The sequence below is a fragment of the Carassius carassius genome, chromosome 30 (genome assembly GCF_963082965.1).
Source record: "Carassius carassius chromosome 30, fCarCar2.1, whole genome shotgun sequence".
Lineage (NCBI taxonomy): Eukaryota > Metazoa > Chordata > Actinopteri > Cypriniformes > Cyprinidae > Carassius > Carassius carassius.
The window spans coordinates 4,665,273-4,691,928 of record NC_081784.1 but is presented as its reverse complement, the minus strand read 5'-3'; the positions used below and the strand labels follow the sequence as shown (position 1 = coordinate 4,691,928).

At 38.5% G+C, this 26,656-nt stretch overlaps 1 protein-coding gene across 1 annotated transcript in view; it reads left to right on the top strand.

Annotated features, from left to right (window-relative positions):
• Positions 1–26,656, top strand: part of LOC132110440 (cadherin-23-like) — a 227,719-nt gene that overhangs the window by 52,208 nt on the left and 148,855 nt on the right. The window contains exons 6-7 of the mRNA XM_059517040.1: positions 25,328–25,522; positions 25,652–25,780. Coding sequence (XP_059373023.1) covers positions 25,328–25,522; positions 25,652–25,780 — 324 coding nt within the window. The remainder of the gene's footprint in view (positions 1–25,327; positions 25,523–25,651; positions 25,781–26,656) is intronic.

Genomic DNA, 26,656 nt, shown 5'->3' with positions numbered 1-26,656 from the left:
GCACTGTTCAGTGCAGCCTTAGATTTTGAAAATTTGGTGCCAAAAGATTCCAAAAGGTGGATTCCATAGAAGAACCATTTTTGGTTCTTCAAAATAAAGTACCTTTTGAGGAATGGAAAAGTTACATAGATTTTAAAGGTTCTTTATAGAGCCAAAGATGTCAATAAAGAATGTTTATCTTTAAGAGTGTTTTGACCAGTTAATGCCCAAAACTGCAGCCACTAGGGTATGGATCACTGAATGAGATAAATAAGGAATATTTATGAACATTATGTATTTGCAATATAACCAAGATATAATCAAAGTCTGTTATTAGCAATAGAGGCCAGATCTGCAGTTCGTTTCGGGAGGCAGCGTATGGTATTAAGAAATATTTTGAAGGGTAAGCTCAGCCCTGTCAGAACAAAATATTTGATATTTCCAAACTGTGTACTTTCACTCCCAAACCTGCCAAACACCCAGAAGACAAAAAGCGAGTGTGCCGGCTTTCAATTTACGTTCAAAGCAAAACGGAGCTGCGGGAAATGGAGATTTGTGGTGGACAGTGATGATATGGCCTCTTGATCTGTTTGAAAACTGCCTGCCAAATGTAAAGCAGCGGATGTTTAGGGAAGGGAATTGTTCTCCCCAGCCAGTCATTATGGAATTCACTGCTGGAGCGGTAAACTGGAGGCTTTTTATTACCATCACTCTCACTGAAATCTATTACACACACACACACACACACGGAAGAGAGAGCACTTTCCTTGCATCTCTATGAGTGAATAAGAAAGAGGGGAAGGAAGACAGGAAGACATGCACTTAACTAATTTCCCTCATATCTGGATGCCAAACATTCTCTTGGAATGATACACTATTGTTAGAAAGTTTGAGATTGTGATTGTGAGATGTGTGTGTGTGTTTTTGAGTCTCTTGTGATCCTCAATTTTAAACCCCCAATATTTATTTGAAAATATTACTGCATGAAAAATGCAGTAATATTGTGAAATATTATTACAATTTAAAAGAACCATTTTCTATTTGGATATATTTTAAAATGTAATAAATTCCTGTAATGCAAAGCTGAATTTTCAGCAGTCATTACGCCAGTCTTCAGTGTCACATGATCCTTCAGAAATCCTTTTAAAATGCTGATTTGCTGCTCATGAAACATATCCTATTATTATACATTTGTAATAAATTGATCAATGTTCAACCAAAAATTTCATCATTTACCAAACCTCTATTAATTTTTTTCTTTGAACCCCAAATAATATATTTTGAAATATGTGTGCAACCAGACAGTTGATGGTCCCCAATGGCTTCCATAGTTTTTTTTCCATACTATGGAAGTCAGTGGGGACCATTGACCTTTGAATATTTAATGGATAGTGCGAGTGAAATTGAACAACAAATATGGCAAAAACCAATGCAAGTGATGCAGTTATTAGTGAAAACAGAAAACAGTGTCACATCACCAGTGGCGTCTTTGGTCTTTCTCGCCTCATACCAACTCTCATTGAAAATTAATGTCTTTCATATTTTCTGAGTTTGATCTCAGAAGGCCGCATGATTAAGCTCAAAGTTAATGTTGTAATGCATCTGTGATGTCTAAAATGTCGCCAATGTCGAGAACAGAACTTTCCTTTAAAGGTATCTGTGAGTCTTGTGAGTGTCTATTATGCTGTATGTGTGTTTCTGTCTATGTTTGCATGTCCGCATGTGTGTTGATGGCTATTTAGTGAGATATCACAGATGCAGACTGCAGTTTAGCACACATCATTTACACTTCAGTGGCTAATACTAACAACGCCTGCGTCCTGTCCGTCAAACTCTCTCTCCCTCTCTCTATGTCCTGTATCTGCTTGAGCATGAAGAGCACCTTTGATTTGTGTTTGCGGTTTTTGGAGTCTAATATCACCTGTCATACCAGAGCGAGAGAGATGGAAAGAGTCTTCCATGCCTGTATTGCTTGAATCAACCAAACCACAGAATCACACATTTACATTAATTCCTGTAGCACATGTGAAATGTAGATTAGTCAGAGCAGAATTATGCTATAATCACAGACTGCTCATTTGTGTGGGAACTGTTATGATTTCAAGAATTTGATCCATTGTGTGTGAGAGAGAGAGAGAGAGAGAGAGAGAGAGAGAGAGAGAGAGAGAGAGAGAGAGAGAGAGAGAGAGAGAGAGAGAGAGAGGGGGACTGTGATGCAGGCACACACAACTTATACCAATAGACAGTGTTTATCTACTCTATCTATCTGTCTGTCTGTCTGGCTGTCTGTCTGTGTCTATTAAAAATATATCTATCTGAAATACATTAGATTGAGAAAAGTAAATTTTGTCTAAATGTTTTTGTTAAATACTTGGTATCCTAAAGATAAAAAAAAAAAAAAAAAAAAAAAACAGGATTGAATGAAGAAGTTGTTGGGGAAAAACATCCTGGTTTTATTCTCATTCCCAGTTCTCCCTTTCCTCTCACTTTATCTTTTTAATCACTTTCTCATGCCACTGTCTTTATAAGTGAGGGAGCTTTTGTTTTACTCATAAATCTTGTATGTTAAATATTCACAGAGTGCCTCTATTTGCTGCAAAGCTACATGGAATGATTGCAAACAGACGCTTGGCTACACACACACACACACACACACACACACACACACACACACACACACTCACCTGTCCTCAGCTCTTTATAATCATAAAGTTAGATAATATGAGAGCATTAGTATCTATCTGTTCTCACTGCAGCTATAATCAACGGTTTGATGTGTCAAACTGGCTGTGTGTGTCAGTGTTCTGGTGTATGTGTGAATGAGTATGCCTTAAAGAGGTTTGGTTGTGCATATGAAGTGGAAACATTGATGCATGTGAGTATGCTTATTTGACAATTACATTTGTACACTGTGAAATGTATTTCATGTGCCATACTGTGTGATCATGGTGTATCCCTCTTGCACTTGATTATTTGTGGTGATCATTTCTCATACCGTTTAATCTTTATATCAATCAATTTCTCTTTGTACACTGTTTTTATCTCCTAGACTCTTTTTATTGCTCTTTAGGTTTCTACATTATATATATATATATATATATATATATACAGTGCAAACCAAAAGTTTGGACACACCTTCTCATTCAAAGAGTTTTCTTTATTTTCATGACTATGAAAATTGTAGAGTCACACTGAAGGCATCAAAACTGCCCTCCATCTGAATTTCGCGCGTTCGCGAAGCAGCAATGTGACGTCACGTGAAACCAACCTATTAACACATGTGGAATTATATATGGAATTATATACATAACAAAAAAGTGTGAAACAACTGAAAATATGTCATATTCTAGGTTCTTCAAAGTAGCCACCTTTTGCTTTGATTACTGCTTTGCAGACTCTTGGAATTGTCTTGATGAGCTTCAAGAGGTAGAATTTCATTCTGGTTCTCAAATCTGATTGGTTGAGAACTGCGAGATATTGTACTGGTATCACTACAGGAACGCCCTTTCACAATTTGTATCACTCCGCTTGTGTCACGGAATGTAGTTTTAAGACTTTTTTTAGGCAAGAATGTACTTGTTTAGACTTCAAATATGCTGTGTGTTAATAAATATAATGTCTATTTGAAAATTTGCTTCAACGTTTTCGAGGATGTGAGCTCCAAGGCGTCAGCGGCCATTCAGCGCTCATGAACCCACCGAGAGCAGCCCCACCCCGGCCAGATCTTTTTTGGAATTTGCCACTGACTCTGATGTCTCTATAGTGGTTAAACATGAGATATAATTATTTTTTGGTGATTCTAACAGGGAGTTTATGGTCTCATTAATCTATTATTTGTTCCAGAGCAAATAGTTTAGGCTGAGGGCAAATCTCATCACGTTATATTTGATGTAACTTTAATGCTGTATATTAGAGCGCTGCCTTGATGGCTGTTGTTGTTGTTTATTATTTAATAAATAATATGTAATACACATAATAATAGTATTTAGAATCGGGAAACAGTGTGTGTGTTCGTGATGGGGCTTTAAGTGACATTGTCCCACCATTAGATGGCGACAAGAAACTGTTTTACGAGTCAGCAGTAAAGACTTTTATATTGAAAGAGACTGAAAGGGAAGTTATTTTTACTTTTAAAAACAACTTGTAAGATGCAGTTAACAAATGCAGTGAGCAGTGCTGTCATCAGAAACCACCCTTAACAGATGAAAGGACAGTACGACAAAGATATCGCTTTCCTCAGCAAACATTAGTTTGAATGTTGACTCGCTCCGTCCATCTCTCTCTCAAAATACTCTATTTCAGTGGTTCCCAAACTGGGGTGTCAGACAAGGATGAGGGATAGTGTGCAGTCAGCAGATTTTCAAAAGAAACCGCTGCAATAAATAATTGAACGCAAAATATTAATTTGACATTTTAATGACCTCATCATGACTCAGTACCCACTTGAGCGCTCCGTTATCAGTTGTAGCAGTTGTGGTAGTATTAATAACAGACCACTAGTTGGTGCCTTTTAAAGAATCAGAGTAGTATTGGAGGGAGCCATGTAGAAATATAAATAAACGATGCTTGGTTCTGCTCTATGCATGTAAGTTGCACATTTGTGAAAGGACTTCCAGTGCCAGGTAAACGCAAAGAAGATTATGAAAATACTTAAAGAATCACAAATACCAAAACAACATGTCTACACCAGACGAGAGCGGTGCTATTTGATAAAAGCAAATAGAACCCAGTGATGTTCTCTGCTGTGGATGCGATGCGACACAACTGATCCATGACAGTAAACTGATGCCGCATTCAGTTTCTGATGAACTCCAGCACTCTGGACCATTTCAAATATTCATGAGAATTGTAAAAAAAAACAAAAAAAAAACAAAATCCTCAAAAATGTCAAGCAGCACAATGTTTTCAGCATTAAAATAATCATAAATGGTCACTGAGCAGCAAATAAGAAGTAAGTAGAAGATAATGTTGACTGCTCAGTTAACTTTCATTTCTTTGTCAAATAGATGTTAAATATAAAAAATTTAATATAAACAAATGAGACACTTGTTGACATTCAGAAAGAGCATAAAACTTACTTATTTAAAGAATTTATTAATGAAAATTCTAACTATTGATTTAAGGGTTGGAAATATTAGCCAGATCTGAGTACAGTCTGAGACAATGACAATAATATGGCTGATAATATGGCTTCTCTGACAGGACCCTCGTCTAATAGACATGAAAAAGACATCACCCCTAAGAGCTACCATAAACACTCATCTTCTTCTACTGTCCCCAGCTGATTTGAAAGGACTGATTTATAATCAGTGTTGTGCTAGTTACTAAGAAATAGAAACTAGTTACAGTTACTAGCTACTTAATTCAAAAAGTAACTCAATTACTTTGTTGATTACTTACACCAAAAAGTAATGCATTACTGTTAAAAGTAACTTTTTAGTTACTTATATATATATATATATATATATGCTGTTTATTTGCTGTTTAAAAATGAAATCTATGTAATCATGCTAAGGAGCTGACTGAAAGCCGGCGACTCCACAGTAGAGACAGGCTGCATGTTTTCAACAATGTTTCACCTGTATGAGAAAAACATACAGAGAATCACTTAAGACACTTTGCTGTAGACCCATTCCATGTAATAATATTCATTAAAACTGTATGTTAACACGTAGGAGCTTGCTGCATTAATCCGTGAGTGGGCTACAGTTTACAAATCCATGGGAACGGATTGCGAAAGTGTGCACGCAGATTATGAATTTGTGGGTACAGATTCAAAAACCGAGGGTACGGTTTACAAAATCTGAGCTCACAGATTGGAAATTCGTGGGCTAGGATAGGACATTCGAACTAGAAAGACACAGCTTACATTTGACTAAAAGGTTTTTGTCTTTATGCTCAACTAAAGTGAAATAATGAGCATATTTCTACTTTGAGAAACTCATTTTGCCCTCGCCATGACTGCCGCACATACTGTACTTGAATAAACGGAAACACGCCCACAGTGCGTCTTCGTGTTGGCATCCACCAATCCTACAATGATTCACGAACCCGCTACGAACTCTTAAACAGATTCAAATGATTTGCGATCCTGCTCTGAACTCCCGAACTGACTCAAATGATTTGCGAACCCGCTCCGAACTCTTGAACTGATTCAAATGATCCGCGAATCCGCTCCGAACTCTCGAACTGATTCAAATGATCCGTGAAGCCGCTCTGAACTCCCAAATTGACTCAAACGATTCGCGAACCCCAAACTGACTCAAATGATTCGCGAACCTGCTCCAAACTTCCAAACTGACTCAAATGATTCGCGAGCCCGCTCTGAACTCCCGAACTGACTCAAATGATTCACGCTCCGAACTCTCGAACTGATTCAAATGATCCGCGAAGCCGCTCCGAACTCCCAAATTGACTCAAATGATTCGCAAACCCCAAACTGACTCAAATGATTCGCGAACCCGCTCAGAAATCCTGAACTGACTCAAATGATTCGCGATCCCCAAACTGACTCAAATGATTCGCGAACCCGCTCAGAAATCCCGAACTAACTCAAATGATTCGCGATCCCCCTCCGAACTCCCAAACTGACTCAAATGATTCGCAATCCCCAAACTGATTCAAATGATTCGCGAACCCGCTCCAAACTCCCTAACAGACTCAAATGATTCATGCTCGAACTGCGAACTGACTAAAATGATTCGCGAACCCACTTTGCACTCCAGAACTGACTCAAATGATTCGCGAACCGCTCCGAGCTCCCGAACTGACTCAAATGATTCGCGAACCCGCTACGAACTCCAGAACTGACTTAAATGATTCGCGAACCACAAACTGACTAAAATGATTCGCCAACCTGCTCCAAACTTCCAAACTGACTCAAATGATTCGCGAACCAGCTACGAACTCCCGAACTGACTCAAATGGGGGAAGTCGTGGCCTAATGGTTAGAGAGTCGGACTCCCAATCGAAAGGTTGTGAGTTCGAGTCCCGGGCCGGCAGGAATTGTGGGTGGGGGGAGTGCATGTACAGTTCTCTCTCCACCCTCAATACCACGACTTAGGTGCCCTTGAGCAAGGCATCGAACCCCCAACTGCTCCCTGGGCGCCGCAGCATAAATGGCTGCCCACTGCTCCGGGTGTGTGCTCACAGTGTGTGTGTGTGTGTGTGTTCACTGCTCTGTGTGTGTGCATTTCGGATGGGTTAAATGCAGAGCACAAATTCTGAGTATGGGTCACCATACTTGGCTGAATGTCACTTCACAATGTCAATGATTCACGCTCTGAACTCCCAAACTGACTCAAATGATTCGCGAACCCGCTTTGAACTCCCAAACTGACTCAAATGGTTCGCGAACCCGCTCCGAACTCCAGAACTGATTCAAATGATTCACGATCCCCAAACTGACTCAAATGATTCGCGATCCCCAAACTGACTCTAATGATTCGCGAACCCGCTCCGAAATCCCGAACTGACTCAAATGATTCGCGATCTCGCTCCGAACTCTCGAACTGACTCAAATGATTCGCGATTCCGCTCCGAACTCCGAACTGACTAAAATGATTCGCGATCCCGTTCCGAACACACGAGAACTCTTTGACCACAGCTGCTGTGCTTCGAAAGCTCTTGCAGCAGCTCAACACTGGTTTTCTCTGAGGTTGTCGGGTCACATAAGATTGTGGTTAATCTTGCAGATCATGACTTATATCTACTCTTCTCTCCCTGCAGTTTGGTAATATAAAGATTCCTCCTTTGAACTCCCACCTCTTCTGTGGGTTTTATTGTTCTGGGTCTGAATTTGGGCTCCTGGGGTCTCAAAAAAGAAACATTTTCAATCTCCAAGGTGAACGTTATGACAATTCCAGTGTTGTGCTAGTTACTAAGAAATATGCATTACTGTTAAAAGTAACTTTTTAGTTATTTTTTCAAAGAACTTTCTTTAATGTTCCCATTAATGCGCTTTTATGTGTTATGGTCTATACAAACACAAAGTTAAACAGAAAGTAATTTTTAAACACTATTTTGATTAAGTCAGACCAGCACAAACTGAATATTGTATATCACAAGGATTTCTGAAATAAATAATAAAACACCTGAATAATATATTCAGAATCAAAAACTAAAGTGGCTTCTGCATCATAAAAGCTGTTGTGTTGAGCCCTTAAAAATGTTCCTTTCACAGCTTAAGTATGAAAACTATCAACAATGGACAACATAACACAAAACATTTTGAAATAAATAAATGAAAGCAATCTGAATTATCCAGAACCAATTTCGAGAAACATACATGCATATATATATATATATATAAATGCTGTTTAAAAATGATATCTATGTTATCAAGCTAAGGAGCTGACTGAAAGCCGGCGACTCCACAGTAGAGACAGGCTGCATGTTTTCAACAATGTTTCACCTGTATGAGAAAAACATACAGAGAATCACTCCACATAATAATATTCATTAAAACTGTATGTTAACACGTAGGAGCTTGCTGAATGAATCCGTGAGTAGGCTACAGTTTACAAATCCATGGGAACGGATTGCGAAAGTGTGCGCGCAGATTATGAATTCGCGAGTACAGATCATACCGAGGGTACGGTTTACAAAATCTGAGCGCACGGATTGGAAATTCGTGGGCTAGGATAGGACATTCGAACCAGAAAGACACAGCTTACATTACATAAAACATAAAAGGTTTTTGTCTTTATGTTTCGGTTATATTTCCACTTTGAGAAACTCGTGTTGCTCTCGCCTTGACTCGCCATGACTGCCGCACATACTTGAATAAACGGAAACACGCCCACAGTGCGTCTTCGTGTTTACAGTGGTTGGCATCCACCAATCCTACAATGCGTCGCTGCTGCAAACAGGTTAGGCTGCACTTCAGTCAAAATTAATAAAAAAAAAGTAACGGACAATGCACCATATGGTAATGGTAATGGAGTTAATTTATTTTAAAAGTAATGCGTGACAGTATTAGTTACTGTCAAATGGAACTGCTTCACAGTCACGTGTTACTAATAACGCGTTACTGTCCAACACTGTTTATAATGCAGTAAACAAATGTATCTAACCAACTGTGCATGTACACACTGATCAAATTAGTGATTATAGAATCAAATAAACATGCATGCACAGTTTGCACACAGTTTGCAGTGTTTTATTTTAGACAAATGCAATAGTATCAAATAAATAAATAAAGTTGGAATGCTGTGTCTCTTTGTGCAATGCACCTTTTGTATGATAATCAGCTCCCTGCCCATTTGCATTTAATTCTATTAAAAACACAATTCACCTGAACGAAATGGATAGAGGTTGTGAAACGAGAACAAGAGATATGAGACACATTGTGTTTATGTTGTAATTTTGTATTTCTGGCAGTTGATGCTTTCAAAGCTGTTTTATCGGATTGTGTGACACTTTAAAGGATTGTTTCAGCACCAAAATAAAAACTGTCATTATTATTTCTTTCTTCCAAACCCATATTGTTTTCTTTCTCTTTTTTTGTTTTGATTTTTATGCTTTTTTCATGAATTTAATTTATATTTTGCATATATTACCCATGCTTTTTTTTCTAATACAATAAAGAAAAAACAACAACGTTGTCAAGCTCCCAAAAGTATCATAAAAGTACTTCTGTCATATAGACTACTTGTAACTTGACATTGCATCAGGTTTGATATCAGTGATGCCATGTAATTACAATTTTAATATGCTGAAATATGAATGAGATTTGGAAAAGATTTTCAGCTGAATAAAAAAACTGAAATTTAGTCAGTTCCTATCAGACAACTTGGGATACATTTCACAAATCATATAAACCACTTTATTGTTGCTTTATGGTGCTTTTTTGGAGCTTGGCGGTGTCTGTTTTCTTTGTATGAAAAAGAGCTGAGACATTCTGCTAAAAAGTTTTTTTCTCAACTCAAGGGTGAGGGTAAGTAAATCATGACAATTTTCATTATCATCCTTTCCCTGTCTTATCCTGTCTTTTTCTGCGGCGTGTGCGTCCCATGTGTGCATCTGACCCTGGCTCTCTCCCACTGAGACACAAAAAATTAGATGAATGAGAGAATGAAAGAGTTTGAATGATTGAGGCAGAGTAATGTTTTTTTTTTTTGGCGTCCTTGTGCTCCCGCCATGAGGTACCCAAATACCATCAGTTTTTTTCTTTGTGCACTTTGTTCTCATCTCTCACTCTTCATTTTTTCTCTCTGTGTGTCTCTAGGCCTTCCAGGCTCTCTCTTGATTATCTTTCTTCTTAAATACACAGCACAGACCTTTGGGGACCAGTCAGCCATGAACTGTTTGTATGTGTGTGGAGTGTTAATGGATTAGATAGTGTATATTTCTTTATACACACCTCTACAGATTGAGATATACATACTCCATTTATGGGTTGCTCTTTAAGCTGGCATATGTCAGTGCATATGTGCATGCTACAAGCTCAGTGTTCATATGGACAAATACACAGTCTTTGTTTGTTATCTGGCTCGGCTCGGTGTTCATCTTCAGTTCTCTCTTCACAGCAGTTCAGTCAGTGTACTGTTTGAATAAATGAATTACTCCGGGATATTGGTTTGTTTTTACTCAGAGGGAGTGTCAGCCACATTAAACAAGTTAACATCTTAAGTCATTTGTGGATTAATGCTTATTGGAGACGCGAACCGTTTCAAACGATTAAGTTCGATTTGGTGAACTGGTTCAAGAAGATCCGGTTACATCGAGTGATTCGTTCGTGAACCGGATATCATTGAACTGTTGTGTTTTGAACTCTCTCACAACAGACACAGAAGAGAAGACAATGCTGAATAAAGTCGTAGTTTTTGCTATTTTTCGACCAAAATGTATTTTCGATGCTTCAAAAAATTCTAACTGACCCTCTGATGTCACATGGACTACTTTGAAGATGTTTTTATTACCTTTCTGGACATGGACAGTAGACCGTACACAGAGTTTCAATGGAGGGACAGAAAGTTCTCGGACTAAATCTAAAATATCTTAAACTGTGTTCCGAAGATAAACGGAGGTCTTACTGGTTTGGAACGACATGAGGGTGAGTTATTAATGACATAATTTTCATTTTTGGGTGAACTATCCATTTAATATACACACACACACACACACAAAAACACACACAGTAATAAAAACATCAATATATCTAGTTTAGGTAACTTACCTAATTACCTAATTTTAACTAATTAAACTTATTGTAAAGTGTTACCACTGTAGTAAGAATAATTCTTAACTTTATTAGTAATTTTGTGGCTCATTAAAACATACATACGTGCACTTGTCTGTTTGACTGTACAGTTGGTGTGAAGGGCATTGTGCTTGTGTTCAGGTTGGATAAGGTGTTAAATAATTGATTAGTTCATTTCAGTACTGATATATGAGGTATCTCTTTCTGATGGATGACAGTGTAGTGCAAGACATAAGAAAGATACTGATGAGAAATACAAGTATGGAGTTTGGTAAATAATTCCATTTTTCAGGGAGAAACAGAGGGGGCTGGATCTATGTGTGTTTGCTCTGAAAAGGAGCTACTGGGATGCATTAAAACTGTTTTATATCATCACCGTTTGTTGCTGTCAGGATGAAATTCCACAGATGTTTATTTCATTGTGTTATTTTCATAATACAAAATGAGCAGATTCTGAACAAAGGGGAGGATAATGTAATCACTTGCATAATTTCCCTGGCTGATGTAGGCGTCAGATGAAAATATATATAGTTACATTATAATTTGCATCATTTGGTAGAAAGTATCTTCCCATCATTCTTCAGGTCATTTGAAGGGGAACCTGCTGTCTGTCTCTCTGTCAGTTCTCTTTAAACTCTGACAGTTTGCAGTAAAACTCATACAAGTGAGCAGCATTAGGGAGCGAGGGATGGGGATCCCAACTTCAGCAGAGAGAAACAGTGCACTCCTTAAGGTTTAAAAAAAAATACAATAAAATTTAAGGAAAGTAAGTATCAGTAGTATCACTCCATTTGTTTTACCCCATAAATGTTTAAGAAAGAAAACAAAATGTTTTTATTTTATTTAAGGACACATAAAATTGGTCAAAAGTGACAATAAAGGGAAGTTGTGGCCTAGTGGTTAGAGAGTTTGACTCCTAACCCTAAGGTTGTGGGTTTGAGTCTCGGGCCGGCAATACCACGACTGAGGTGTCCTTGAGCAAGGCACCAAACCCCCAACTGCTCCCTGGGCGCCGCAGCATAAATGGCTGCCATCTGCTCCGGGTGTGAGTTCACTGCTCTTTCTAAAGACATTTACTGTATAGAGCATAACATGCTGTATAGAGCATAAACATGCTGTCCTTTTGAACTTTCTATTAAAGAAAGTCCCTTAAAAAAAAAGATTGATTTCCTATATATATATATATATATATATATATATATATATATATATATATATATACAGTACAGACCAAAAGTTTGGACACACCTTCTCATTCAAAGAGTTTTCTTTATTTTCATGACTATGAAAATTGTAGAGTCACACTGAAGGCATCAAAACTATGAATTAACACATGTGGAATTTTATATGGAATTATATACATAACAAAAAAGTGTGAAACAACTGAAAATATGTCATATTCTAGGTTCTTCAAAGTAGCCACCTTTTGCTTTGATTACTGCTTTGCACACTCTTGGCATTCTCTTGATGAGCTTCAAGAGGTAGTCACCTGAAATGGTCTTCCAACAGTCTTGAAGGAGTTCCCCGAGAGATGCTTAGCACTTGTTGGCCTTCAGCTCACCCCTAAACCATCTCGATTGGGTTCAGGTCCGGTGACTGTGGAGGCCAGGTCATCTGGCGCAGCACCCCATCACTCTCCTTCTTGGTCAAATAGCCCTTGATGCCTTCAGTGTGACTCTACAATTTTCATAGTCATGAAAATAAAGAAAACTCTTTGAATGAGAAGGTGTGTCCAAACTTTTGGTCTGTACTGTATATATTAAGCAGCACAACTGTTTTAATTGGAAATTGAAATAATCAGAAAAATCAGTTTCCTGAGAATCAAATCAGCATATTAGAATGATTTCTGAATGATCATGTGACACCGAAGAATGGAGTAATGATGCTGAAAATTTAGCTTTCAATCACAGGAATAAATTACATTCCTGTATGTTCTTTTCTCATTTTTTATGTTTTTCCATTATATTCTGTATTTTTATGCTTTGAGTGTAAAACAATAATACACGTGACGATATGAATCTAATATGAAAATGCTAATACAGTATATTTCTTAAAACACATGATGGTTCTGTGTTATGCAGGACATTTGTCACCACAATTGAAGGAGAAAAGGAAAATTAGTTATAGTGTGAAATGTCAAGACATTACAAAGAGAAAAAGAGAGAAAGGGAAAAAAGAGGAGGGAAAGAGGCCTTTATCTGGTGTAGAGTGGGCGTTCGAGTCCAGTCTTTAAGCGGGCGTAGGTGTAATCAGTGCAGTATTGTTGGCAGCAGTCGGCCGGCTCTGCTTGTACCCTGCAGGGGTTTTACGGCTTAAGGCTAGTGCACTGCATGATCCTGCCATCGCGCCACGTCAGCCCTGTAAATTAGCCCTTTACGGCTGGAGCCAGCTTCACTTTGAGAACGTATTCGCAGACCCATTCCTCACTTCCTCTATCACACAATGTCTCTATTAACCCTCCCAATCAATGAAACCTTCAGTGTGCCAGCTGCTCCCAGCTATACACTCCTGCTCAACCTGGCTAAACTTGAACTTTCTTCCAAACTGGTATTTACTCCCCGCTCACCCTCAAATCTGAAAAGGCCAGCTTTTCATTCGGTTTTCACAGTGTAACTTTAATCAGCACCCTTCCCTTGCCAAAGCTAGCCAGGAAAGAGCTAACGATAGGACACACTGAGAGCCGTGCTAAGCGGCTATAATACAGCTTCTGTTGTATCAAATAGCTGGCATTCCATAAAGGTTTACAGTGTTTAACAAAGTCAGTGAACAAGAGAGGATTTACTTCTTTGAGTGGTAGATTCCAACCACTTTAAACAAATAAGGTGCTTTTTTTTACAGCAGTATACCATAGTAGCAGTTCTCAAATTTCAACTTATAACATGAATGTGATCAAATTAAATTTATAACCAAAGCTATTTGCCACTGCCAGAGCATTAACGTTTTTATAGAAAATATTTTATAGTTTACTATAGAAAAACAAGTTATGCTCAGAGTCCAGAGCCTCGAACATAAAATTATAACAGGCATCTTCCGAGTAGAGACCTACATTTTCGTGCACCCAGTGCAGCAGAGTGCGGTGCGGGACAACACTTGATGGAATGCGGGAGAATTAGTGTGTTCTCACACTAGGCAATCTTAACCGTGCCGAGCGCGTTTCACCCCCAAAGCCAGTTCATTTGTCTAGTTTGATCGACAACTAGTTTTAGCCATCCCTGGCTAGAGCGCGGTTTAGTAATATATAGATCAGTGAGTGTGAGCACGAATGAGGAATGACAATTTGACTTGTTTTTCAATCAACCCATTTATTTTATTTTAGGAATTGGGAACGATTTAAGTTATAGGAATGTCTTTTAGGGGCAATAAATTAGATCTTACTTCAGAGCAGGGTCTATCCCAGCATATTAGGAACTACAAGTGATGTAAGTGTATGTTGATTGGCTAAATGCATAGCATACAAAACAATATTTTTAAGTTTACAATGTTTACTCCATGAAATAACTCCACAAACTGGGATAGATGGACCAATACCGAAGTCCAGGCACTTCCTAGGTATTATGCTACTTAACTTCAAAATTCCTACTGGCAGTGTGGATGCAAACAGAAAAATGGCCCTAGTGGCCAATTTAGTTCTCGAGAGATCGCCTTTGTGGCTAGTTCTTATAACTGAGTTCCTATTACTACCCGGTGCGAAAGTCCCTATAGACCTCCTTGACAGAGACTCGTCAGCCTCCAATGATTTAATCACTGTCTGTGTTAGTGAGTTAGAGATGTAGCACAGTGGGTGCTCAATGCCTTCATTTACCTATGTTTCTCTGTTCCGTATGGGTAATTATCTCTATGGAGAGTGTTTAATGCACTGGCTAATGGTCAGTGAACCACAATGCAGACCTCTGAGGGCAACTGGATTTAGACCATAAACTAGACTAACTGGTCTGTTGTGTGGATTTTGTAAATTTAACTGACACCTGCATTAGGTTGTGAGGAATATTTTAAGAGTTTCACTTTTGTGCTTGCCAGGTAAAAAAGGTAGACACGGAAGCTACTGAAAGGGGCATACTGTACTGTACACAATACAAGATGTTTTTACACAGACAAATTTTGGGAAACTTGATTGTTGATTTTCATGCACAGCTCATAGAAAACAAGATGCACACCGATGTGAGAATTGTAAAGTTTAAGACCAATTAGATTAATCATATTATTTAACAAAATGTGTGTGAATTAATAAAGTCAAATTTCCCTTTTAATAATTGTGAAGCAAAACATCAGGTAATGCAAATACTGTCATCACTGATTAGTGCAGAGTGACAGGCCATCTGCTGCATATTCAAACTTCAAACTGCATGCGTTCTATTTTGCAGCAGATGTTAAAAGCTTGACTGTGAAAACACAATTTACCACAAAATGAGTGATGAATTTGCCTTCATTTTACTTTCTCATTGTGATCCTAGGCCAATTACTTAACTTAGTGTCCTTGATTTTACAGATTTTGAATTGAATTTTGTTTTCTTAAATATGTATGATATTTATATCTAATTTGTTTTTATATATTCTTTTTGAAATTTTGCTCTTATGCTTATTATGAAATATTATTGCAAATTTTAATAACTGATAACTAATAACTTTCTATTTCAATATATTTTAAATTGTAATTTATTTCTGTGATGCAAACGTCTCTGGTTATGCATCTAACTATTGTTCCCCAAGAGGGAACATAATGCTGCATCCTCTAGTGGACACAATGGGGACTTCTGGCAGCCGTTGGACCCTTGTCTGAAGCACGTGTGAACCAATTCCAATCCCATTAGCCCATGTAGTCCATGACATCACAGTCGGGCACCTGGAAGAATAAGAGGGTACTTGGCGAACACATCACCAACTTGGTTGTCTGAAGGAGACGTGAAAATAGGCAAGCCCTAGGCATTGCAAGGTGATGCAGCATCTTGTCTCAGGGAACCATGGTTACATGCGTAACCCAAGATGTACCCCTTCTAGGGAACTTGCACTGCATCCTCTAACAGACACTATGGGGAACAAAATACTCACTCCATCATGCCACAGGTGAGAGATCAACAATGGAAGCAATGGACATAGACCAAACCTTCCCTCAGAAAGGGGGCAAGCCACTGACACCTGGGGCCACTAACATAATTTGGAAAAATGGGGAACCCAGCCAATCAATAGAGACATCCCATAAACCAAGCTAAGAACACAACTGTCCTTAGACAACTATGTTAAAATGACTCAAAGCACCATGCAGGTAGGCAGCGCAATTCCTCAACTCCCTCAGGAGACAAAAACCCTTGCCCTCATCTAGATCTTTAAGCAAGACAGCATGGTAAGCTTGACATGCTGTCACATATGCCCTGCCATTCAGATGCGAAGAGGTCTGAAGTGGTCTGGATGGGATAGTCGACCCACCCTAAGAGAGTAAGCCTTCAAGCATCTCTGTGTATCTATGCTCAGTAACACCCTTAAGATTAGAACAATCTGCATCCTAGCCGAGCTGAATACGGACTGTCCCACAATCTCACTTACTCCGTGTGGAGGTTGGGAAGAAAGGGGAGACTCCTGGGGGAGGGGAAGTCATGACTGGCCAGAAAGCATTCGTCTAATCTGCCATGGGCAGGCTTCTGCCTTTCACGTGACCAGACTAAATCAAGCCTCTTAGTGGCGCCCACCATTACTCCCAGCCTTTCCACGTATTTCCAATATATCGCTGTCCGCAGGATCCGATAACCCAAGAGAAAGAGCATCTAGATCCCAACGAGCACCCGAGCTCGCAGCAGAAGCTTTCGAAAAGGTTTATACCATTTTCAAGCTCTTCTGCAAGAACCCTTCTTTTCTGCAAGCTTGCCTTGGTTTCCATAATGCCTTTACACACACTGTCAAACAAATGGCTCCTAAAGACAACAAAAGTTGGTGACGTTTTTGAATAAAAGTATTAAATTCTTTAAAAGAAAACCATAAGATAGAGACACAAAACCTCTGACATATTGACAGGCAATATTTGAATCAGTTGTATCTGAGATCCCAGCTTATAGACTGCTATAATTTTAACATTTTCAGAAAAGCGCTGAAAATAATTGTCTTCTCTCTGTGGAGGATATAATTAATGCTGATTTGCTACTGAACTCTTAATGATAAGAAGAGATTTTAATATTCTAGAAAAAAGAACAGACTGAAGATGATGGAGGAATCCCTGTGATCCTAAACATTTCTACAATAGTTAATTTGTCTCCTCAGAGAGTCTCTGGAATAACTTCAGATGGGTTAATGAGCTGATAAGGGGCTTGTGATCATTTAGAAATATGATAATAGTAATTAAAGAGCTTAAGAACATGTTGAACAGAGTGTGCTGTTAAACTGTGTGTGTGTGTCTGTACAGTGATCTTCAGTGTAATGTGCTGCTGTTCCATTAAGTGTTTGTTGTTCAAGTCTCAATCTTAATTTTACTTCACAACTCATTCTGAATCTCACTTTGAATTTATAGTTTACCCGAAAATAATTAAAGGTGCCCTATTATTCAAATAATCATTTAATGTCACCTCATTTTCCAAGGATTCTCCAGCAATTCATTCAAAGCAGCTCTAAGATTCAGTCTCTCTAAACCCCTCATTTCCGTGAGCCTACTTTACTCTGATTGGTCAGATGGCCCAGTCTGTTGTGATTTGTCTACCATGTACCGCGACAACCGACCACCATGTCGGAAACAATACACATATTGCCATAGTTTCGTATTTTGAATGCTCAATAGAAAATATAAACATCTGTTATTTATCACACTTACAGGAAGTGATTCAGTGGAGCCAGATGGTCCAAATAAATGGAGTTATCTGTGAAGATCAAGTTTTTTGTGAATCCCGTGTTAAACTATCCAAGATTAGAAAAGCAGTAGTCAGTAAAATTACGTATTTGTTGGTGGGGTCAAGTTGTTTTCGGCAGGTCAATGTAGAACAAAAATGGGAATTGTGCAAATGTGTTACCTGGTGACGTGTAGCCATCATAGAATTTAGATTCGAATGACTAATGACTTGTTTAGGCTGTACAGAGTGGATTTTAGACAGTAACTTTATTTCTTGTGCACTTTCGGCTTTACATCTTTGCAGATTATTTACACTCTCATACAGCTACATAACACACTGCATGAAAGGCAATATTTGAAATGGCATAATAGGGGAACTTTAAGATTTTTTACATTTAAATAGTGATGTCTGATTCATGAACGAATCGTTCGATTTAACCGGTTCTTCTTAGTGAACCGGTTGAACCAGTTCACCAAATCGAACTGAATCATTTGAAACGATTGGCGTCTCCAATATGCATTAATCCACAAATGACTTAAGCTGTTAATTTTTTAACGTGACTGACACTCCCTCTGAGTCAGAATAAACCAATATCCCGGAGTAATTCATTTACTCAAACAGTACACTGACTGAACTGCTGTGAAGAGAGAACTGAAGATGAACACTGAGCAGAGCCAGATGACGAACGAACACGGCCACTGCTGGAGCAGCTCTCGTTCTTGAGTCAAGAACCGGTTGCATCGGTTTTCGGATCACCAGTACACTGAACCGAAAACCGTTTCTTTTGGACGAGTCCGATTTCAGAACCGATGAGATGATGATACTGCGCATGCGTGTAATTTTTCAAGTATTTTGTTTAACATCGGAAAGTGTGAAAAAATAACTGTATTTTATTTTGCTTTTTTTTTTTTAAAGATGAATGTATCTAATCTGTATATTTTGTTAAATTGTTATGTTAGATTATATAGGCCAAAGGGGTTTTCAGGGAAGTTGGACAATAATTAAGACTCTGACTCTATGTATAATAGGTATAAGGGATGATTTATGAAATATCTGTACTGTATTTATAGTTAACGATGACACATTCACAAATTGAGTTTGTAGTAAACAGAACATGAACACGAGTAAAGCAGCTGATGATACTGAACTGCAGCACGTGCCAGTTAGAGCGGTTCTCGAGTCAAGAACCGGTTGCATCGGTTTTCGGATCATCAATACACTGAACCGAAAACCATTTCTGTCGGACGCGTCCGATTTGAGAACCGATGAGCTGATGATACTGCGCATGCGTGATTCAACGTGAAGCAGACTGACACAGCGCACAAGACTTAAATCCTTGTATGCACATTATTGCTGTTACTGTATTTGGGTGCGTTGTTGCAAAACTTAATTGTAAACCTTTCATGATTATGAGGTTTTTAACTGACTAAAGTTATGATCACTGACTTTATATATTTGAATGTTTGATAGACTTGACGCCATTACATCATCGCCGATGACGTCATTACGTCGAGCGTAAAAGAACCGGTGAACCGGTTTATTCAACCGGTTTATTGAATCGAACCGTCCGAAAGAACCGTTTCGCAGGAAAGAACCGAACTTCCCATCACTACATTTAAACAATTGCTTCAGGCCAAAATACATGTCTGTAATCTATAATAATGTGAAAACCCATCCGTGTTGTCCTCTCACCTCAAAATCCACCAGCAAATTTGTTTAGAACTGTTTTGGACTGTTTTTCGCTTTTAATTAGTGCACATTTCTCTCCTGATTCAGACAAAATGACCTTTTCAGTGGAGATAGCAATATTGTGGATTATCTTAATGATGTATTTGTTTCTTACAAACATGCATTTTATTTTATTTTTTTTACTTCACAAGATGTTGATTGTTGTAGTAGTGTGGATAAGTGTGATGTCATTCTAACGGCACCCATTCACTGCAGAGAATTCTTTGGTGAGCAATTGATGTAATGTTACATTTTTCCAAATCTGTTCCCCTAAAGAAGCAAATTCAACTAAATCTTGGAGTAAACAGAGTAAATTTTCTGCAAATTAAATTATTTTGGGGAACTATTTCTGTAAATGTATACATTTGGCAGATGCTTTTATCCAAAGCGACTTTCAAGATATACATTTGATCAGTTTATGCATTCTCTCGGAATAAAAAAAAAATGGCCTTGGCATTGCAAGAGCCATGCTTTACTGTTCTCATTTACTTCACTTCTCATACTGAATCTTGCTCCACTTGTTACTCTGAATCTGTCTTCACCTTTCTCTCTGGATCTCTCTTTGAATCTCTCTTTTTCCTGTGGTGTTTGTGTGTAAACTGATTTTTCATGTGCCACATTATGTATAAGAGGCAGAAAGCTAATAATAAGTAGCCTCTTTCTCTCCTCCCATTTCCCTCTTTCTGTCTTCCTGGTTTGGGAATAATCTTCTCTGACATACTGCAGTTGAAAGAGGCTGGGGAGTCCCTGCTGTATTTGAGATTTTTAATACTATTAGATATGCTTCTCTCTCCCACTCATGCATTCTTTTTCTTCCTTCATTCTTTTTATTTTATATTCTTGCTAGGCTTTTTCCTAGCCTCAAATGTTATATTTGAATACAAAATGATTTCTCAAATCAACACTTTTTTTGCTGCTAAATATTCTGATGTTTTATCATCAGCATCCTGAACACCTAAAAAATTAGAATTTGAAATGTGAAATTTTCACTCTGAAATCACTAGTAAATTTCACTATTAATTACAAATAAACAGCAAATAACACATTAACATTTTGAAGTAGAAAGACTGAAATGGTATTTTCCTGTGAAATGTATTCTCATAGTTTTATTTATATCTAATATATATATATATATATATATATATATATATATTAGTGCTGGGCAACGATTTAAAAATGTAATTGTAACTGATCACTTGAGTGTCTGTGATTAATCACAATTAATTGAATTGTTATGCTTTTTTCATTTAAAAGTACTGCTTTATGAACAAAAGTGCAATAACCTTTGGTTGGCAAACACTTTAAAAAAAAATAAGGTGCTTTTTTTACAGCAGTATTCCTTTAACATAGTAGCAGTTCAAATATTTCTTGTAAATCTTAACTAATAACATTAATGTAATTAAAATAAATACAAAACAAGCTATTTGCCACTGCCAGGACATTAACATTTTTATAGAAAATATTTTATAATTTATTATAGAAAAGCAAGTTCTGCTCAGAGTTCATAGCCTTGATCATAATACTATAACAGGCATCTTCCGAGTAGAGACTTACACGATCGCGGGACCCAACGCAGAAGAGTGCTGAGCGCAACAACACTTGATGTGCGGGAATAGACTCGTGTGTGCGGGATGTGGAGAGTAATTAGGGTGTGCTCACACTAGACAATCTTAACCCCCAAAGCCTGGTTCGTTTGACTAGTGTGATCACTCCGGTTAGCAGTCCCTGGCTCGGTTGGAAGAGGTGGGCAAGAGCACGGTTCAGTTATATACAGTTGGTACGGAAAGTATTCAGACCCCCTTAAATTTTTCACTCTTTGTTATATTGCAGCCATTTTCTAAAATCATTTAAGTTCATTTTTTTCTCATTAATGTACACCCAGCACCCCATATTGACAGAAAAACACAGAATTGTTGACATTTTTGCAGATTGAGGTCAAAGGAACTGCCTGAAGAGCTCAGAGACAGAACTGTGGCAAGGCAGAGATATGGCCAAGGTTACAAAAAATTCTGCTGCACTTAAGGTTCCTAAGAGCACAGTGGCCTTCATAATCCTTAAATAGAAGACGTTTGGGACGACCAGAACCCTTCCTAGAGCTGGCTGTCCGGCCAAACTGAGCTATCGGGGGAGAAGAGCCTTGGTGAGAGAGGTAAAGAAGTACCCAAAGATCACTGTGTCCTGAGCTCCAGATATGCAGTCGGGAGGAGGGAGAAAGTTGTAGAAAGTCAACCATTACTGCAGCCCTCCACCAGTTGGGACTTTATGGCAGAGTGGCCAGACGGAAGCCTCTTCTCAGTGCAAGACACATGAAAGCCCCCATGGAGTTTGCTAAAAAACACCTGAAGGATTCTCTGGTCTGATGAGACCAAGATAGAACTTTTTGGCATTAATTCTAAGTGGTATGTGTGGAGAAAACCAGGCACTGCTCATCACCTGTCCAATACAGTCCCAACAGTGAAGCATGGTGGTGGCAGCATCATGCTGTGGGGTGTTTTTCAGCTGCAGGGACAGGCCGACTGGTTGCAATTGAGGGAATGCTGAATGTGGCCAAGTACAGAGATATCCTGGACGGAAACCTTCTCCAGAGTGCTCAGACTGGGCCGAAGATTCACCTTCCAACAAGACAATGACCCACACAGCTAAAATAACGAAGGAGTGGCTTCACAACAACTCCGTGACTGTTCTTGAATGGCCCAGCCAGAGCCCTGACTTAAACCCAATTGAGCATCTCTGGAGAGACCTGAAAATGGCTGTCCACCAACGTTTACCATCCAACCTGACAGAACTGGAGAGGATCTGCAAGGACGAATGGCAGAGGACCCCCAAGTCCAGGTGTGAAAAACTTGTTGCATCTTTCCCAAAAAGACACATGGCTGTATTAGATCAAAATGGTGCTTTTACTAAATACTGAGCAAAGGGTCTGAATACTTAAGACCATGTGATATTTCAGTTTTTCTTTTTTAATAAATGTGCAAAAATGTCAACAATTCTGTGTTTTTCTGTCAATATGGGGTGCTGGGTGTACATTAATGAGAGGAAAAAATGAACTTAAATGATTTTAGCAAATGGCTGCAATAACAAAGAGTGAACAATTTAAGTGGGTCTAAATACTTTCCGTACTCACTGTACATAGCAGTGAGTGTGAGCGCTAACCAAGCTGGAGTGCAGATCTTCTGATATGTACTGCATGATTGCGTGAATATTTCTGAGTGGCAAAAGCAATATATGTGTAAAGCAATATATCGTGTGAGGGCCATGTGTTACCGCGTCCCATACAACTCAAAATAATAAACCACAAAGTTAAATGCACTCCACTGTGCTAAGCAAGCGCTTCTCCGCTGTCTTCACATGCTATCGGAAACTTCCTATTTCCCATTTATGAAGTCCCATTTATGAATAATTTTAAAAATTATATATATATTTGCTTTATCTAAAAATCAAAGTCTGTATTTACGTAAACATGATTGCAGTTATTAAACTGAGCAATAAAATAAGTGCTCCAGTTTCCTCAGTTGACCTATAGCGGGTTGTTTTAAGGTGCATGAACTTTAGTGTGGAGCAGCTGAGCAGTGTGAGTGTGAGAGGGCATTATCAGGTCGAGGCAAGACAGCAAGTTAGAATTCACTGTCCACATCTATCTTCATTCCTTCTTATGGCTTCCCCTTTTTTTCTAATCCTCTTTTCTTTCTCTTTTATCTTTGTCCTTTATACCTCTCATGCTTTCTTTCTCTCCGATAATTTATCTGAATCTTTTCTAATCCTTTCTTTTCAAAGGATGTGTAGCTCCTGTTTTATTGAGAGAGATAAAGGGAGAGTGCTTGCTGAAGTACAACTTATTTCTCTCATGAAGGATCTGGTTTACTGTTTTGGATTTTCTCTTTTGCTCTTTCTTTCTGTGGCCTAGAGATTGTGGGAGTAATGTGGCAGCATTCAGCTTTTTGTAAATACCATATATAAATAAATGCAAACAGAATAAATAAGCTTGAATATGCAGCTGTCTGTTTAGCATCAGCTGTGATTCACAGCAGGAGTTTATGAAGTTGCCTTTCATGTTCCATATACTGTAGACTTGCTTTTGTCTAGAGTAGGTATGTGTAGATGTATAGATAGAGTGCACCTGATGTTAAGATAAATGCATGGGTGAATTTAAAGAAATGTTAAGAATGTCTATTTACTCATTATATATATATATATATATATATTAGGGGTATAATGGTACGTGTATTCGTACCGGACCGTTTCGGTACAGGGCTTTCGGTACGGTGCACATGTGTACCGAATGACCGAATGCAATATTCTGTGTGCGGAACATAGGTACATTTTCGTGTTTCCAAACAAACATATTAAGTGGCGGAAGTCTCCGCGTTCAGCTGATTCTAAGGCCGGTGAAACACTGGCTGCATGGCGTGAGCATGGCGTTTCTGCTGCGTGTCAGTTGCTTGATGGCTGCTTCGCGTTTCCTGTGTCTTTACACACCAGAATCGTGCCTGATACTGTACTGCATAAATATAAAGCCTACTGATAAAGGACACCGTCAACAGTATTGACGGCAAAATAGACTATGTTTGACAGGTGCAATATGCCAGTGTGTCACCGTCCTAAAGTTTTCAAAAGGCATCACGCGAGTGTGAACATCACTACAACTAGGAAAAAAACGATTGTAATTCAAACGCAGCTCCCATCGGCATTTAAACAGACCTTTGCTCTTAATTCCAATCGGTCCAACGCAATAACGAAATCTGAGCAGGTCTAAAAACTGAAACGGTTGATGCTGCAATTTACACTTTGGAAAAGTTATATATTTTTTTTAATATGAGCAGGCCTACAAGCTGGGGTTGGTAATGCTGCACTGTAATCATAGTTATTTATTTATATTTTTCATTATTTTATTATATGATATTGGTTTGAGACTGAGAGTATTTTATTTAGTGGAGAACTTTGAAGCAGTATTTTATTTCTTATTCTTTTTTTTAGTTTATATATATTCATTAAAAAGTATTTTAAAAAAAAGTGTAAACAAATTTTAAAAAAAAGTTTATAGTAATAAACAACCTGCAGTTTAATGATTGCATTTCTTTCCTTTACTGTACCGAAAGTGAACCGAACCGTGACTTTAAAACCGAGGTACGTACCGAACCGTGATTTTTGCGTACCGTTACACCCCTAATATATATATATATATATACACATACATACATATATACATACACACATATATATAATTATATTAAAATACATTTTTGTCATATGTACTTTTTTAATTTCCCCTGTTTTAATCAGATTCACCCCTATAGTCCCATCCCTGAAGTTACTGTATGAATACTTGCTTAAAACTTAGGGAGCGTCTGAAAATGCTCCTTCAGCATTTTAGTGTGGGTGTGTTCTCGCTGTTGCTGACTGACTGCATCATGTCTCAGAGACAGCAGGGGCCTGATCATCTCAGACACTTGCTGACAGGTGAAATGACAAAGACAAGAGCTGTCACTCATCATCTAAAATATGCTTAACCATAGTATTAAATATTGCTCATTATGCAAGTTTGTTCTTTCTTTCTCATTTGAACAGCACAACAATTTAATAACATGTCTCATTACTGTCTCTGTGTGTTTAGAACACTCCAGTGGGAACGTCCGTGTTCATGGTGAATGCGACAGACCCAGATCAGGGCGTGGGCGGCAGTGTGCTCTTCTCCTTCCAGCCTCCATCTCCCTTCTTCTCTATTGACGGTGCAAGAGGAATTGTTACTGTGACGAGAGCACTGGACTATGAGACGACAACCACCTATCAGCTCACTGTTAATGCCACGGTTAGAAAACACACTCTGTAGTGTTGTAGTGTAGTGTTTTAAAACGTTCTACATTTTAAAATTATTGAGTGGAACTTTGTCAATTCCAGAGCCAAATTAAACATGTATTCTTGTTTATCTCTGTGACAGGACCAGGATAAGAGGCGTCCGCTCTCTAGTCTGGCTAATTTGGCGATTGCCATCACTGATGTTCAAGACATGGACCCCATCTTCACCAACCTCCCGTACAGCACTAATATAATAGAGGACGCACCACCAGTCAGTAAACACACACATATATTTAGTCTTGCTTTGTTCTTAGTTCAGCAGTATTTAGATGGGTGAACCTCCCAAAATGACTTGAAACGTGAAGCCAAGAATGGTGACCCATACTCTGAATTTGTGTTCTGCATTCATCCCATCCAAGTGCACACACACAGCAGTGAGTAGTGATCACAAACACACACACACACTGTAAACACACCCCTGGTTTGTAACGTGCCATGGATTCGACCTTTGGGTTACAATTTTGACTCTCTAACCATTAGGCTACAAGCCCCCTTGTGTCCCTCAATTGCAAAAATGGACATGTCCAGTACATATTTATTTGTGAGATTTATCCAAATGCATTGGCACAGAACCTAGTGAGATGCTTACATAGACAGCATATTTGGGCTTCATAAGAATTTTAAATAGGATGTAATTTTACCAGGGTTTGAGTCCAGATAATATTTATATGAAAAATAAAAAACATGAATATAAGTGGAAGTAAAAATGTAAAAGTAAAGTAAGGATTTGTACAAACAGAAAACATTCCATGGAATGAGAGAGGGTTTGGCTAACAAAGAGTGATATAATGTGTGTTGAGTAATTAGACAATAATTATGAGAGAAGCAGCCATTACACCTGTGAAGTCTCGCTGGAATATTCCTGTAATTACAGTGATAGATTTATACTGTGACCTGTTCACTGCTCAGAGCCCACAAAAGGTCATTCAGTGTGAGATTCACTGCCGGCCGCTTGGCCCTGTGTCAGTTTACTGTGTCAAACACACAGCCACAGGCTCTGAGGATATGTGTTGGATGTGTTTGTGTGTGTGTGTGTTTCTGTCTGTGTAAAATTGAAAGTGGAATTACTGTAGCTATGTTAAAGCCA